At 41.8% G+C, this 15,855-nt stretch overlaps 1 protein-coding gene across 1 annotated transcript in view; it reads right to left on the reverse strand.

Moving 5' to 3' along the window:
* The window catches only part of tiam2a (TIAM Rac1 associated GEF 2a), a 47,405-nt gene that overhangs the window by 22,194 nt on the left and 9,356 nt on the right, over window positions 1–15,855 (reverse strand). The window contains exons 6-14 of the mRNA XM_053335184.1: window positions 13,811–13,996; window positions 13,362–13,505; window positions 9,396–9,452; window positions 3,688–3,864; window positions 2,963–3,067; window positions 2,789–2,867; window positions 2,581–2,670; window positions 2,277–2,474; window positions 1,966–1,973 (exon numbers count right to left, since the gene is read on the reverse strand). Coding sequence (XP_053191159.1) covers window positions 1,966–1,973; window positions 2,277–2,474; window positions 2,581–2,670; window positions 2,789–2,867; window positions 2,963–3,067; window positions 3,688–3,864; window positions 9,396–9,452; window positions 13,362–13,505; window positions 13,811–13,996 — 1,044 coding nt within the window. The remainder of the gene's footprint in view (window positions 1–1,965; window positions 1,974–2,276; window positions 2,475–2,580; window positions 2,671–2,788; window positions 2,868–2,962; window positions 3,068–3,687; window positions 3,865–9,395; window positions 9,453–13,361; window positions 13,506–13,810; window positions 13,997–15,855) is intronic.

A 15,855-nucleotide genomic window follows, 5' to 3' on the forward strand; every position in this document is an offset into this window, starting at 1 on the left:
ACCCATTTTAATAAAATGCACATTTGCATATGAACTGTCTGAAATGATGATATTATCAGATATTAACTTTTTTGAAAACATTTTTCAACATCTCATTAAATTCAAGGTCCTGAGGACAAACCCTCTAGCAGTTGGCACATAAAAAGACTTTATTTCTGATTGTAGCCCGGGAGGCAGGCCAAAGTGACAGCAGGAAACAAAAGAAAACTTCTGGACCTCCCATGGAGTTGAACTTCTGCTTTTTGAGTCGGCAATCATTTGTCAACTGAATGTCTAACTGCTAGAGCAGAATTACTAAAGATATCTAGTCACCTGATTTCAATTCTAATGTCTTATGCGATTGTATTGGGCTGAATGAATCAAGATGACAGACAGACTCCTTTTAGAAATGCCTTCATAAAACTGTTTGTGTAATTCATGTCAGACAAGTGTTAATCGTCCCACTGTCTGCATTTACCTCCCTGCCTCCTTTCAGCCTGCCTGGGATCATATGCCCTCTAGAGACAGAGAAGAAAACTGCAGGGCACTTTGATCACGCCACTTACTGTAATGAGGCCTTTAAGTCATTAATCCCTTTGTGTTCAATTACGGCTGTAGTGGAGGAAACAATATGTTAATGTATTACTATAATCATAATGACATTTTCTTTGGACTGTTTTTTTTTAATGATAAAAAGTCATAAAAATGCAGGAAATGAGACTGCCTGCTGCGCAGTTCTGGTAAAGTTTGGTTTATTTCATTCAAAATGTATTCTATCTATTCTATTAGGTTTTTAATTTGTTAATTTGTGAGTGGGGTTAAGTGTGTATCATGAACCCACAACATCCTGTGTTCAAGTCTGCTTCTTGAGCATTTTGCAAGTCATCCTCTTTAGAAATTTACACTGTAATGTTACTTCATCTATTATTAGAAAGTCAAACATCATCATTACCAAAATATCTATTTAAAATGTAACTAAACTAGTAACTGACCATAACTGGATGATATTCAATTTATAAAATTAATTGGGAACTATTTTGAAATGATCAACGTTTTGTTACAGTCGCTTTTCAAGCAAAAACACCACATGTGCACTGGCTACTGCTTCTCATATATGAGGATTTGTATATTTTATTTGTCATATATGATAGCAAACTGTTTGGATAGTTAGTCTGATTTTTAGAGGTATATTTTTGTCACTACTTTCTGACATTGTATTTACAACTAAACTGATCAGTTATTCAAGAAAAGACTCAACAGATGAATCATTAATGAAAACAAGAGTTTCTATATGTCCTGTTATCATAAAAATGATTAATTTATAACAAAATGGAGAACTGTACTAAATCTTTCACTTTAACACACACATTTAACGCATCAGTGCTCTTTGGTTGCATATCCCTTACCTTTAGGACTTGAACAAGAAGAAAACTATGTGTCTATCAGCTGGGTATCAGCTGTGCTTGTCCGGCGACAGGGATGACCTTACTGTTCAGTTCTGACACTTTGCATCCGCAGTGAGATTAAATTGAGCTGACAGGTTAATATACGTTCTAGTAATAATGAGACTTGTGTGGTCAAAAGCCCCTCCTGGCCTTTCCCCACCCCCAGGAAACACGGAGCTGTGAAACTTCATTCGGAGCTTTCTACCACTTTTCAAAATGAAAAAGCTCTTGACAGTGAAGACAGAATGAGTCTCTTTTGAGGAAGTTCAGTTCAGAACGACCTTAACTGGAAGGGAAGTGTTGTGATGATCTTGTGGTTTAGGTGATAGAAGTACACGCTCTCAGCAAACTGCTCATGTGAGAAAATTACACAAAACTAAAACCATGTCAAATAAAACAAATCTCCTGACATATAATAATAATAATAATCACACAACAAAAAGATGCAATACAGCAGGCAACAACATAAAACAGAAAGAGACAGAAGAAGACCTACACGGCTGTTGGCAGGACATACACAGCTTGCTAATGTGCCACTTACTGAGAAAACTGTTCACATACACAGAAGACAGAAGCATTACTCTAATGGGTGTGCCGAGTCGTCACTTTTCACAAAAGCTAAACATTTCTGCATGTGGACGTGTCTCTCTTGCACATAGAGCCCATGTGATGCTAACAAACTGAATCTAAAGGGTATCATTATGTACTTCACTTTCAATTTCACTGTTACGTATTCCTATTAAGTGAAAATATATAGCCTTTTAATTCAAATAGAGTGTCACTAATGGCTAAATCTGTTTTTGTCAGTGGTTTGAGAATTGAGTTGATGTGATTGCATATGGATTTAAGCACCTGAGGAGGACTTGGCTCGGTGCTTGTGTTTGCAAGTAGGGGCCGGGTTGTTGGGTGCCACGTTTGGAGGCAGTGGGCCGTCCCGCCTCAGGCTCATGTGGAGGGTTTGCTCAGCAAACAGCGTCTGGATTAGTGCTAGGTCCAGCCCCGAAACACAGCGGCCATTCAGCACGAGGATCTCATCGCCTGGACGCAAACCTGGGAACAAACACAAGCATGCGTCAGAGAAGAGGTAGTAGACGCCACACATACCACAAACATGTGATTTCAGGATTAGTCGTGTCAATCTTAGGCACATTGGCACCTTCACTGAAGGCCAGTCCATCAGGGAGCACCTCACTGACAAAGATCCTGCTGTTCTTTTGACTGTCTATGTGTCCTGTTACTGCAAAACCTGGTAGGAGGAAAAGAAAGAGAGGGAGTTAGATTGACAGGCACAGAGGCAGCAAGATTAAATGAAGAGTCATGAGAGGTGCACGAAATTGCAGCCACAACATCTGTCACTGACTCACCAAAGTCTCCAGTGCCGCTTGGCCTGCTCATGTGCAGTGTAAACACATTAACTGCGACCACCTCCAACTGATCATTGACCTGCAGGGTGATATCAAACAAATCAATACACAAGAAATAAAGAGCAGATAATGAAGAGCGCTCTGTGTCTGCGTGTGACTGTTTGTCCTCCTCACCAGATCTCGGAGAAGCTCGCCAGGAGCCACATATCGGAACTCCACGTCCTTTCCCACTTGCCTGTGCAGTCGGAGGCAGTGCAGGCCCAGGTCCAGCTGTTTCACCTGTTTACACAAGAGTCCTTAATGTTTAGCAGCCCGTGTGCACATAATCATTGGACATATTTCATGCACCAAAACGTAAGTCTGACAGATGCTGTACGGCAGAGCTGTGAATTATTCACTGACTTTACACTTAGTGATGAGAAATTTTGTGGCAAACAAAATAGCTTCACTCAGGGGATTACAGTCTCTACATGTGTGTGTGCGTGTGTGTGTGTGTGTGTGCGTGTGTGTGTGTGTGTGTGTGTGTGTGTGTGTGTGTGTGTGTGTGTGTGTGTGTGTGTGTGTCCATCTATCTCCAGTCATTCTTAGGGTACTGTGTGAACTCAGACACGGGATGAATAGGTGTGTTGTTTGAAGCTCTTGGGAGCATAACACAACAAAATCTGGTGCTGCAGATGCTCCAGCAGAGACCATTTTACCATTAACAAGACTACACCTGATGCAGCTGATCATTTTTAGGGCAGCAACTTTCTATTTACACACTAACCAAATTACAAAAGTATGGATAGCAGGATTATATACAATGACTAAACAAAAAATCTAAATGATATATCTGATTTTGTTTGTTCTCACGATACAATCATCAAGAACATCTGACGTCAACTGGCCGCCAAACCAACCTTGCAGGCTACAGAGAGAAGGTCGGCGGCTGTCTGGTCCCTCCTGACGGGAACTTGGACTGTCAGGCTGTCTGGCATGTAGACACACGTCAGCACGTCTGTGGCACCACTGATGCTGTCCCACACACCACCCTCAGGGGGCGACATGGAGTAGATGCTGGTCAGCACATCAAGCCTCTGTAGAGAGGGACAAGGGGGGAAAAGAAAGACAAAAGGGGGGGTGGAGTGGGGGGGGGAAGTAAACACAGCAAGGGTGAGAGAGTAATAGACTTTGAGTAACAGCACACAAATCAATACAGTTCCATTAGTCTAAATGCTTGGCTGTGGATCAAGCATTGGAGCAAAGATGTCATACAATTAGCCTTTCAGAAATTCATTTGACAACACAGACGGCAGTTGCTTCACATTATAGTCATCGTAATGACCGTGTACACAAGAGGATTAGCAAGGGTCTACTGGCAGGTCTAGACGTCCAGATGATATCTGTGAGTGCAATTCTCCAGGACTTATTTGGTTTGGAACACCACAAGAGTAATTTTGAAGTGATATAGAGACACAATTTACTTCAAATATCAGTCAAACTTTCACATCACATAATTATTTCGTTGGTGGCATTGCAGTGAGGTTTGAGCTGGGTATTGAGGCAGGGTATTAGCCCACCACCCGGCCTCACAAGCAGCCATTTGGGGGTTTTGGTTGCGACTTTGTGTCTCTGGAGGGAAAAGCGCCACTGCTGCGTTGTGGGGCTGTGGGAGATGCTAAACTGCAGTCTAAGACCACAATTATTAAGGCTCTAGATCTTGAGGAAACACTCAATCACACCAAATGTACCAAACCTCATGGGCTGAAGCAGTTAGTGATTCAGCACTTCTGACAAAGACGATATGACTTCTCAGTTAAAGTGAGAGCGAGACCAAGAGAGATAATTGCCTTTGTGAATTGGTCCACACATATAGCTAAGTTTTAAATGTATTATGGGATCATAAAAATGTGTGAAAATTGTGGTGTGTGTGTGTCTGAGGTTTTTCATGTGTGTGAGCTTTTTTGCCTGTTTTAGGAGCAGCTTTCGTGCTTTTGATGCATCAACTCAAGAGGAAAAATACCTTTTTTCCTGCCAGACAAAAAGCCTAAGGGACAAGCTGAAGTCTCTGATTCAGAGCACCACTTAGCGCCACACACACACACATAGTATTTTACCCAGTGTAGCTCAGATAAACACAGGCACACAGGCAAACATTAGCCTAATTTTCCATCTAAATGTCCTGTTGACTAGACTACTTCAAGAATCAGCGCCAAAATAAAGGCCACCAATGTTCTTACCAAAATGTTTCCCTAACCTGTAGGGATGGAAGAACACAAGGTGCTGCTTCAACACCCACCTTTACCCCACCCATTTCAGGATGTGAGGTCATGCTTACAAAGTGAGGATGAAAAAACAAGCCGTCATGGCAAATGGTTTCATAACCACTACCGTTTGTATCCACGCAACATGGCGTGACCAGAAAACTAAGGTTTGGTTGCCTGCGTTGACCTGACCAGCAGCTGACTAACACTGTACACTCATTCATGGTCAGAGAGGGTTGTAACGGACCAACCGTTGCCCCGTCAACGTTCCACAAACGCCTGCCAAGAGGGCAGTCCGGGCACGCGATGGACTTCGACAAGTGTTCTGTGTGGTGAAAGTGTGTGTACGCTATTTATGTTTGCATTCAGCCAAATAATTCAAACCAATAACTTCAGTCTTTCCTCTCGAGTGCGGAAATTATTTCCAAGCTTGCCGTCCTCCACCCTGAAGCTTCTAAAGATGGACTGTGAAGTAACGGGACGTTTGGTGGCTGCTGCACAAATACACCCTTTCTGTTCCACTTAGCAACTGAGTAACACAAATATTACAGGACTGACTGAAATAGATGAAATAGCTGACCATGAAGGCAGAAGAAACAGAAGAGTTGCTGTGGACGATTTCAGCCAATTTCCCTACTATTACATCTATTAAAGGAGTATTTACAGGTTCTTGTTTGAACCATGGTGTCACACCATTATAGACAATCATCTACACAAAGTGACATTAATGACTACCTATGCTGGCTCTAGTGCCTGTTTCTCATCCATTACTTGAAAGGTGGAGGCCGAGGGTTGTATTTGTGGGTAGCGGAGTGTGGAAAAAGGTGGAAAGAAGGCTCCGGATGTCATGGACAAGAACAGTTGGATGATCACAAGCTGGCATATGTAAAAAGAAGAGCGGGAGAAAACATTTGTCTCAGATGGTATTTTAATTCTCCCTGTCAAAGGAGGGAACATGATGGGAAAAAGTGAGCTGTTACCATTTTCCAGGACCCTTTCCGTTTGGAATTTCTATAACAGGCACATTTTTATAAATTTCTAATATGTCATGAGTGAGAAGGCAGAAGTGAGTTAGAAAATCAAAGTGTTTACTGTGCAAAAGTGCCGAAAGTCAAACCCTCATGTCATTTTTCTAGCAGCAAGATATTCACTCACTCCTCTGCCGACAGCAAGAGTGGGTGGATGAACGCTTTGAAGAACAAAACTGTGCCAGTCAACCTGAACTCACTTTTAACCTCTATAGGAGCCAAGGAAGCTGGTGTACTGACAGGTTCAGCTCATATAAATGTGCTTTATGCAACAGTCACAACCTATGATTAGACAGTGCCAATATATCCTCAGCCTGTTGAAATAGCTAGCAGGTTAAAATCATGTAGAAAGGAATAGTAATCACATGCACATAGCAATACAACTGGAACCAATCTTCAGCACAAATACACATTCAAATACACCCTTCACTTGACTTCAAAGGATTAGGGGGAAATTATTGCTTAATAAAGTCATTCCAGGGATTAGGATCCAGGAAGTAGGACAACAGGTGCAAAGTCATCAAGATAGAAAAAAAGAAGCGTATGTGTCAACATAAATCAATACAGCTGTGCCATTCTCTCTCTCTCTCTACCTTATCCCCACCTTGAAGAGTCTTAATCCCCAAATCAAAATAGATTCTAGTGACGATCTGTTTTCCACATTCACATCCAAATCTAGGAAATATCGAAACACTCAGCAAAGGGGAAGCTTCCGCATTTAAATCAACATTAAAGCGTCAACCCAATGAAGGACATCATTGTTTCCCCCAAACCACTTCCTGCTTTGAATCCATTTCTGGGCCCTTAATAGAGGCCATTTGAACACATGCTACATTCATCACAGACTCATTCTATGAATCATTGCATCCTGTGGAACAGTGTTCATAACACCCATCCTGTTCTTCTAAAAGTGTCTATTATGCTCATCTGTCAGCACCATACTTCATCTGTTCATCCAGGAAAACTTTGATGAAATTATATTTGAAAGAAAAAGACACTGTAGTACTATTACTACATGTGTGTATTATACTTAAACTCTTGCACCAAATAGTTTTGCCACTTATTACTAAGATAGTCCCCAGTATCAGGGTAACAAGATGTGCAATTAATTCATAAAATAATTGGGACTACTGCTGACAAAAAATGTCTGGATCAAAGAAACCTGAGACAGCAGCAACAAGATCTTAACATGCAAAAGTGCCAACAATGTTACTGCCACTGAGTTTGATAATGAGCAGCAGTCTAGCAAGTAGCTATACAGGTAGGTGCCACTCCAAATAAGCATAAATGACTACCACCATGAAGTGAACAACGCACAAAACCATACAAAGTTACTGCATTTACCGCCAACACACACAATAGCACAGGTGGTCAATACAAAAGTGGAATATGGAACAGCAACAAACCAAAATGAGTCACAACAAGTTGACCGACTATGGCCATACACCAACTTTAACACGCAAAGACCCAACAAAAGTGACCTGCCACAGCCACAGCACACCATGTGGCCTCCAACCACATATATTCACAATTTAGATCCACACAAAAGAAGAAGAAATATTCTAAATTCTGCACTATTGACCTAATTTACTAAATAAAGAACACACGACTCCAATTAAGGTATAATACTGTGAAAAGAAGGCTGACATGTTGTGGTTTAAAAGGATGAGTGGCAGTTTTTAAACCACTCCTCGGGTTGGCTAAAAAATTCCAGAATATCCCAGTGGATGACTGGATAATAGTCCTATTTACTTATGAATCCAAGTTTTATGGCAGTGACAGAAGGGTGTGAGATGGCCAGGAAGAAAGAATGATACTGCAGTGTATGAAACTGTCGATGAAAACATGGTGGCGGGAATATTTAAGACTAGGGGTGTTTTGCCTATTCAGGAGTTGAACACCTGCACCATAGTTCTTCACAGTCACCTGACCTCAACCCCACTGAACATTTATGGGGGAACCTGGACACTGAGAAAGTCACACATCCTGTGACATCACAAGAAGCTCATTAGATCATTGTCAATTCCTCCTGGTATAACATGGCTCATCAGGTTTTGCACAAACATGAGTGCATGCCACCTCAAGTGCATGCTGTCAATAAAACAAAAGGGGGCTATAGAAGATATTCTGAAATTCATTTTATCATAATGTAATTGTAATTAAAAAAAACATAACTTGACTAGTGGTCACAGACTTTTGGACGCCACTATATTCTCCACTATGTTCACCAACTAGTGGCTAACGTTCTCCTTCTGTTGTTTGCTGCTGGCAGGGAGTGAGCAGCTGGTTTTTAGAGCTTTGCCTTCTGCTGACTGAAACAACACTATGAAGGTGGTGACAAGGAACCAAAACAGTAAAGTTGTGGGCCTGAAAATCAAAACTATGAGTTAAAAAGATGTCAAAAATCTACATAGAGCTGAGTTAAATTATAATTATTGGGGCGTTTGCCATTAAGAGCAATCCATTTTAGAGGCACACAGTCATTTGACCCATTGTTGATATTAAAGAACTGATTATAGCATATCTAAGGATTGAGTTACAAGCTAAACCTCAGTCACACAATTTAACAGGGAAAGACTGATCATGAGGACAGAGAGATGTGGAAGCTCTTGAAGTTTGGAGCTGTACCTCACATTTTGCAGGCATTTATCAAGGATGTGGCACATGCATGTGAATTTATGAATGTGCATGTATGTGGTTGGAGACCACATGGCATGTTGTGGTTGTGGCAGTTCACTTTTTTGGGTGTTTGCATGTTACAGTTGGTGTATAACAGAAATCAATAGCCTACAAATGCTGCAGTGCCACCATTTGGCTGCTACAGATGGCTAGAATTCACACTCGATCATTCAACACTTTAACAATGCACGCATACATTCACACTTTCAATCAGTGCTTCTGGCTAACACTTAAACTCAACATGCTCCATTAACTCAATTATACTGTCCACCCCAGAGTTTAGAACTGTTCTACTGCAGTAAAAAAAAAATCTGCTACTAAATCTGCTGTCTATTTATCTGGCAGACACCTGTGGATCAGCATGAAAGGAATATCTGCTTTGATCGTGGACAGGTAATACATGGAAGCAGACACACATACACACCATATGTCAAAGATATCAACACAGTCCACTATCAAAGCTATGACAGACAGCAGAGGTCAAAGCAACAAGACTTGTCTCTGCCACGGCTACTTCACGCTGAAACTGATCAGTCGACACATTAAATGGTACCACAGGATGAATATGACAGATGGCAGTGGAATAAAAAAAAAAAAAAAGATATATCAAAGATCCACAAACTGTGACGGACAAAGTTGCCCAGCGCTATGACTCACCTCGGTGCTCCTGGGAGGTAGGGCGTACGTTTGACCTCCAGCGTCGCTCTCAAAGATCTGAAATCAAGAGACACGCAGTTAGAAGTACAGACAGTGGGGCACCAAACCGATTGACTCATAAGCTATTAAGCGTCCAACTACTTCGGCAACACAATATTAGACACACACGGTGCTATTATGTAGTTAATTAAAAACTACGCGTGGCGAGTACAGCGCTTTGATACTGCTTCCAAGCGGGGTCTGTAGCCTTTGAAGGCGCAATAGTGGAAATATGCTGTGTGTGTGAGAGTAGTGGGGGTGTGCGCGGACACTGAGTGGTTTCTATGTAGCAGAGAGATGAAAGGGGGAACAAGTCTGGTTACAGATGAGATGAGGACAAGCCCCCCTCCCCTTCCACCTCCACATTCACCCTTCAGTGTCAAACTCTCTCATTTCTTGATCCATCCTGTCTTCTCCAATCTCTCCACTACCTCCTCTTCCTGGCTTGTGATTGCAAGTTGTGTTGTGACAGTCTGAGCCTGGTGGTGGAAGTGACTCTGCAGCCTCAGAGGACTGCAACAGTTACACAGAGCTATTTGTAATCTAAGGGTGTGTATCCAGTCTTCGTTCAACAGGCGGCAGTTAACAGTTTTTACTGAGATACGTTGTGACAAAAGGAGCTCTCAAAATGAATCTGACAAGCTTGTATTTTGCTACAAAATTAAACCAGATGAAGCTAAAATTCTTGCCAAACACGTCCTCTGAAAATATGCACCTTGCAGTTTAAAATTGGTGAAGGGAAGAGGCTAAAAATTGCCATCATAATTCAACCCTTTCTCAAGAATTTGCTTGACAAAATCAACTACTTTTCTCAACAACAAAAAAAAAGGAAATAAGATTGCTTTACAATCAGAAAAACTCTCCTGTTATGGTAGTAAGAACCCTCATCTGACCTCTCTGATCAGCAGCCTACAGTAACTCCCCCAACACGAGTACATTTATAAAGTGGCTGTAAACAGTGCTGCTTCACCATAAACTGACTAATTTTAGAAAGCTTTATGAACTCTCCCACAAATCCTCGGACCTTTCTGGCCTACTTCCCACAGTTGACTGCCGGCCAGCTCCTTACTGTATACATAGCTCTGCTAAGACGGATGAGAGATGAGAAAACGAGGCAGGAGGAGAAGGTGGGGGGGGGGGGGGGGGGGGCATGACTTTGGGGCAAGGTTGTCAAGTGCAGGGGTAAATGGGATTTAGGCTTAGTCAACACAGATGAGTCAGTATGGAAACTGTGGGAGAAGGACCGCCAGCCAACGCTCTGATGTTTATGCTCTGAGAAACGGGGGGTTTGGGAGAGAGGAGGGAAAAAAGAAAGACAAATTTTGAGTGAAATTGGGGGAGAGAGTGAGATAAAACTCTAGGTTTAAGAGATTAAATAATCAGAAAGGAGGCAGAAGCAAAAAAAAAAAGACTTTGTTTGATTTGGAGGGAGAGAGATAAGGGAGAGCAAGAGGGGGGAAAGCGAGTACTGAAAGAAGATATCTAAAAAATCTTGGAGAAAGTACAGTCCCGAGAACCTAAGAAGGTAACAACAGATTTAGTGCGTGGAGGAGAGTTTGGCTCCTCAGATGGCCTCGCTGTCTAAATCCTTCTCCAGCAAACATGTGTCTCTTCAATACCGATGGGAGAACTGCCAGGATGGGACTGATGATGTCATCTGAGACAACTGGATTTCCCACAAGTCACAGAGAATAACAAAAAAACGAAACTAACACTACAATGATCTTTTGCTCTCGAAAAAAAAGGAAAACAACACAATAACAGCAGATGTCCAGGAAAACCCAGTACTCTGAAAATCCCTTCTAGCACTAACAAGCATCAACTGTACCTTATTAGCATCTACCTGTATGTAAAAAAAACAAACTGAAATACACTAAAAAGGGGCATTGAGAGTGGAGGGACCTGGAGGGGGAAAAAAAGGGAGGCTGTTTAATATTTAGCGTCTTTACACCAACCATCTGCTGGTGTCTGCAAGGCAGAGGAAGGAGTGGAGAATGCCATCTACCACATATGGCTTTTAATAATTCATGTGTGTGCTGCAGCGCCACCTCGGCCTTCTGCACTGTGAAATGTAACTGGGCCTCATTAGGGCTACTGGCTGGAGATCCCAAGAAAAATAATAACATACACACATACCTAGTCGCTGACAGACACGCGCTTGTGCACAAATACAAATATCACGAAGCAGGTGGTGGGATGGATGAGCTAAATAAAGGCTGAGTGAAACAGGACAGCCAACAATTTGTAGCAGTCAGAAGTCAGAGCTCACCTCGTGAGGAACATGATTGGTCTTTAGTGGTGCTCAAAACAACAAGACACCATATTGACTTCACAGCATCAAGAAAAATGGCAGGAGATTGCAGTTAATCAAAACCACATTCTTCTACCTTCATATACTCTAAACTAATGAGCAGAGGTCCATAAAAGAGTTGAGCAAACAAGTGTTTCCTGTAGCGATTCTTAAAATAGACCACCAAGAGTAGAGTATTCTTCAGGGTGCTGGATCCCTATAAATAAATGGTAAGTGGTAAATGGACTGCATTTATATAGCGCATTTCTAGTTTATAGTCCACTGATGGCAGATGCTGCCATACTTGCTCATGAGGAGGAGTTTGTTAATCATTCACATATACATTCATACACCAATGGCACAGCCTTCAGGCTGTATCAGTATCTTGCCCAAGGATACTTCGAGCTGGGAATCGAACCACCGATCTTCCAATTAGTGGATGACCTATTCTACCCCTGAGCCTGTCCTAATAACCAGTCTTCATAAATCTAATTACTGACCTAGAGAATTTAGACTCTGCACCTGGGTAAGGAATGCTCCCTTGTGTTGATGAGAGGTTTACACTCAAACTCACAGGAAAGGAGGCAAGAGGTGGGAGGGGCGGGGGGGCACATGAGCTTATGTGCTTCTAATTAATACAATCTCCTGGGGGGTGAGGGGGTTGGGGGGGGGGGGGGGGTACTGAAAAGACTGCATGACTGTAAAAATCACTTGCTTGCTTTCATGTCAGTGCAAGCATATTATACTTGAGTAGGCAATAAGGCAACATGTTTTCAGGTTGTTTTGTTAATGGATATGCACGATGTGTACTGAGGGTGTAAGTATCAAGACACCATTTTTCTGAGCAGCATGCCTCAAGAGACTATGTGCATGACAGTATACTTTGATGGTGTGTGAACCCACGCTTATGAATTCTGCATGTTCACATTGTGTGTGTGTGTGTGTGTGTGTGTGTGTGTGTGTGTGTGTGTTTAGTGGTGGTGGAGGGTGGGGATAGTTTTCCTGCCGCTGAATGCATGAGCCATGGGACACTGCTTTAATAGTCTGCTAATCCAAACCACCTGAAAAGTTTAATTTCTCTGGGATTCAATAGAGATTATGTAGTGTCAACTTCAATGTCTAAGTGCTGCTGTAAGGCTTTCAACACTGACTGGAATACACAAATACTGATATAAAGCTGGCAATATTTTTTAAGTTTTCATCCAATTACAATACTGGTAACTTTTTTTGCCACGGTACACCAATACCTTCAACCTAATGAAGCATGGTGCAGTGCACAATTTTATCCTGAAGCTGTACTGTGTTTGACTACAAGAAAAAACACCAATAATAGTGCATTTTTAATGTAGTGTTCATCTGCATTTTACATACTTGACAGAAAATTTTGGGCACTTGATATTCTTGAAACACTTCCAGTTATAAGATTAACATTTTTGATTCTTCTGATAAATCCACTTTTAATTATTTTTACACTATAAAAACGTTTTAAAAGTAGTAAACACAATTTTAACAGTGTCAACATGATAAAAGGAATTCATACCTATTACCATTTTACACATTTTTGGTTTCTATATTATATTCAAAGTGCCTGCATTCTTTAATGATACCAAGATCTGTGTGTGTGGGCTCAGCAGTACCTGTGATGCAGACGGCCTCTTGTCCCGGCCTCTCTTGGTGAGGTTGTCGAGGCCTTTGAGTGAGGAGAACAGGCCTCTCTTGCGGTGTCGGTAAGTCAGGGACAAGGAGCGCCTCCTGAGCGTGGCCTCATCTCTGGAACAGATCTGAACAGATACACACTATCAGGACTGTAATCATTTAGCTCAGCAAAAAAGCCCTTCTAATCAGACCATCTTAATTAGGTTTATTTTCCTCCAGTAATACATAAAGTGGTTGTTCACAGGATGCCTTTTAGTTTTGAATGATTAAAAAGATTTTCAAGGTTGCTGTTTGACATCAAGTAAATTAAAACTGAAGTATAACATACAACAAGAAATAATTTAAACAGGACAAACTCCTGGTTCCCTGATTCCTTATACTGCATAGTCATTCCGGTCCCTCCCCTAGGCCCTGTCCTGGTCTTCCTCACCAGTGCATGAAAGGAAGAGACAGAGAAGATCCCCAGGCGTCCCAGAGTGGTTTTGGTGGGGCGGCTAGCAATAGCTAGCAGGCTCTTTGGGTTGGGCAGCTCTCCACCTTGTAGACTGGCCAAGTAGCAGCGCATCCTGAAGAGATCCATGTTAAACCTCTCCAGGTTCTGCTCCCACTGCTGGATCTGAAGGAAGAGGAAAAACAATACTTTGATAAGTTATGTGGGGTCTCTTAATGTTAATTGGTGCATGGTTTTTTTGGGTGGGTGACCGTTGGAGGGGGGTTTGTTGGGGGAAGGGACGCATGGGGGGTGAAGGAAAGGAGGGGAAGGGAAAGTCAAAGGGGGGATCCAGGGTCAGTAGAGTGTTTTCCATTAAGCTGCAATTGCTTGCAGATGTTGTTGGAGGGTGAGGGCATAAATTGGAGGGTTGATAGTGAGGGGTGACTGCATATCTAGCAGAGGAGTGAGAGTATGTGCAGTAAATCCAAATGCCCATTTTTATGCAAGTCTAGAAAGGGTGGTGATGTTGCACAGACCACCCGTTAAACCCCCACCCTGTGTGCACACACAGACAAAAATGTACAATCGCCTTCCCCCTATCCCTGTTTGCACTATGTAAACTATGAGAAAGTGCTTATTTTGTTGGCTGGAGACTAGTTTTAATGAGAACACTCAAGTTAAACAACCCTCTGTAACAACTGCCTTTAATAGGTCTCGTCTGCAATCTGAGTGTATTTACAATAACGCACCCTTTGGCATTGTCCCATTAGGTCTCATTCACATTGATGGCATTCTTTAGGATTAAGAACAAACTGGGAGGGTGGCATTTTATGAACCTCTGACATCTTAAACAGAAATCACCATGGGGCCATACTGTACAATGTGAAAAACAGCTATGTACATAGCTGTGCAGGTGGCCTTGGTTAACAAGCCTTGAGTCAATGACACTGAAGCCATGATTCCCATTGTATACTTAGACCATGAGGATAACAGTTAGGAATCCATATAATTTGGTTAAAAATGGCTTGCATCTAGCACCCTGCTTATCTGCATGACTGGAAAAATTAGCAGAGTGAGGCATTGAGTAATTTTCCAAACAAGAATGGCAAAAGGACCCCACACATCAAACTTTATCTGGAAAATCAGCATCTTTAAAATTTGAAATATAGATTATATCTGAGTAAGGTCCTTTGGTTTAACATTTGGTCAGGTGCTCTATGCTAACATTCCAAGTAACTATGTAACTTTTAAAAGTAGTGACTTTCAGTAGCTAACGTTAGCTAGTGCTTGCAAAGTTTGGATAGCTATATCTGTATAAGACATTACTGAGTCAGTTTACCAACTAGAGGACTCTGCTTGTACTATTGTTACACTATGTTGTAGCATTAAGCATTGTATCTACATGGTCATTTTTAACCTGCAATGCTAATTACCAGCTATTGCTATGTACCATAGAGTGATTGAAGGCGGCTAACCTCATGTTAAGTCCCCTAAAGCCACATAAAATATGGCAAACCTATACAACTATCATTTTGGCTTTCTTTTTTGGATAATGGTATTCAAACATAGCCTTAGAATGGTTAGCATGGAGCACCAGAACAAATATGGAGGACTTTTGTGTCTGTGTTCTCATCAACTGAGAGGGCCTTTCTTCTGTCTGGTCTTGGTGTTCCTCTACTGAACCTGAACTCAATGACTTACTACATAAATTCTCTGACGTAAGTAAGCAAAGCACATTTTTTATCCTGCTACTCTTGGGTCATTATATATAACACAGTGTTCTGAAGGAACTGTGAAGTAATTCCAGTGAGCAGTTTGAAGATGACTTTAGATGGGAAGGGAGGTATTAGTGAGTAAATCAGATAAGCTCCTTCCTCAAAAGCAAAGACAAATTTAGGAGAGTTGCTACTTTGGAAAAACTCAGGTCTATGTATAACTATCACACAGGATTCTAGCATGCTTCTGATTTACATGCCATCTGGATATGTTTGACAACAGTTGAATACCCGCGTCTTCATTCAGGGATGTTCAAAAATAGTCCT

The sequence above is a fragment of the Scomber japonicus genome, chromosome 16 (genome assembly GCF_027409825.1).
Source record: "Scomber japonicus isolate fScoJap1 chromosome 16, fScoJap1.pri, whole genome shotgun sequence".
Classification (NCBI taxonomy): domain Eukaryota; kingdom Metazoa; phylum Chordata; class Actinopteri; order Scombriformes; family Scombridae; genus Scomber; species Scomber japonicus.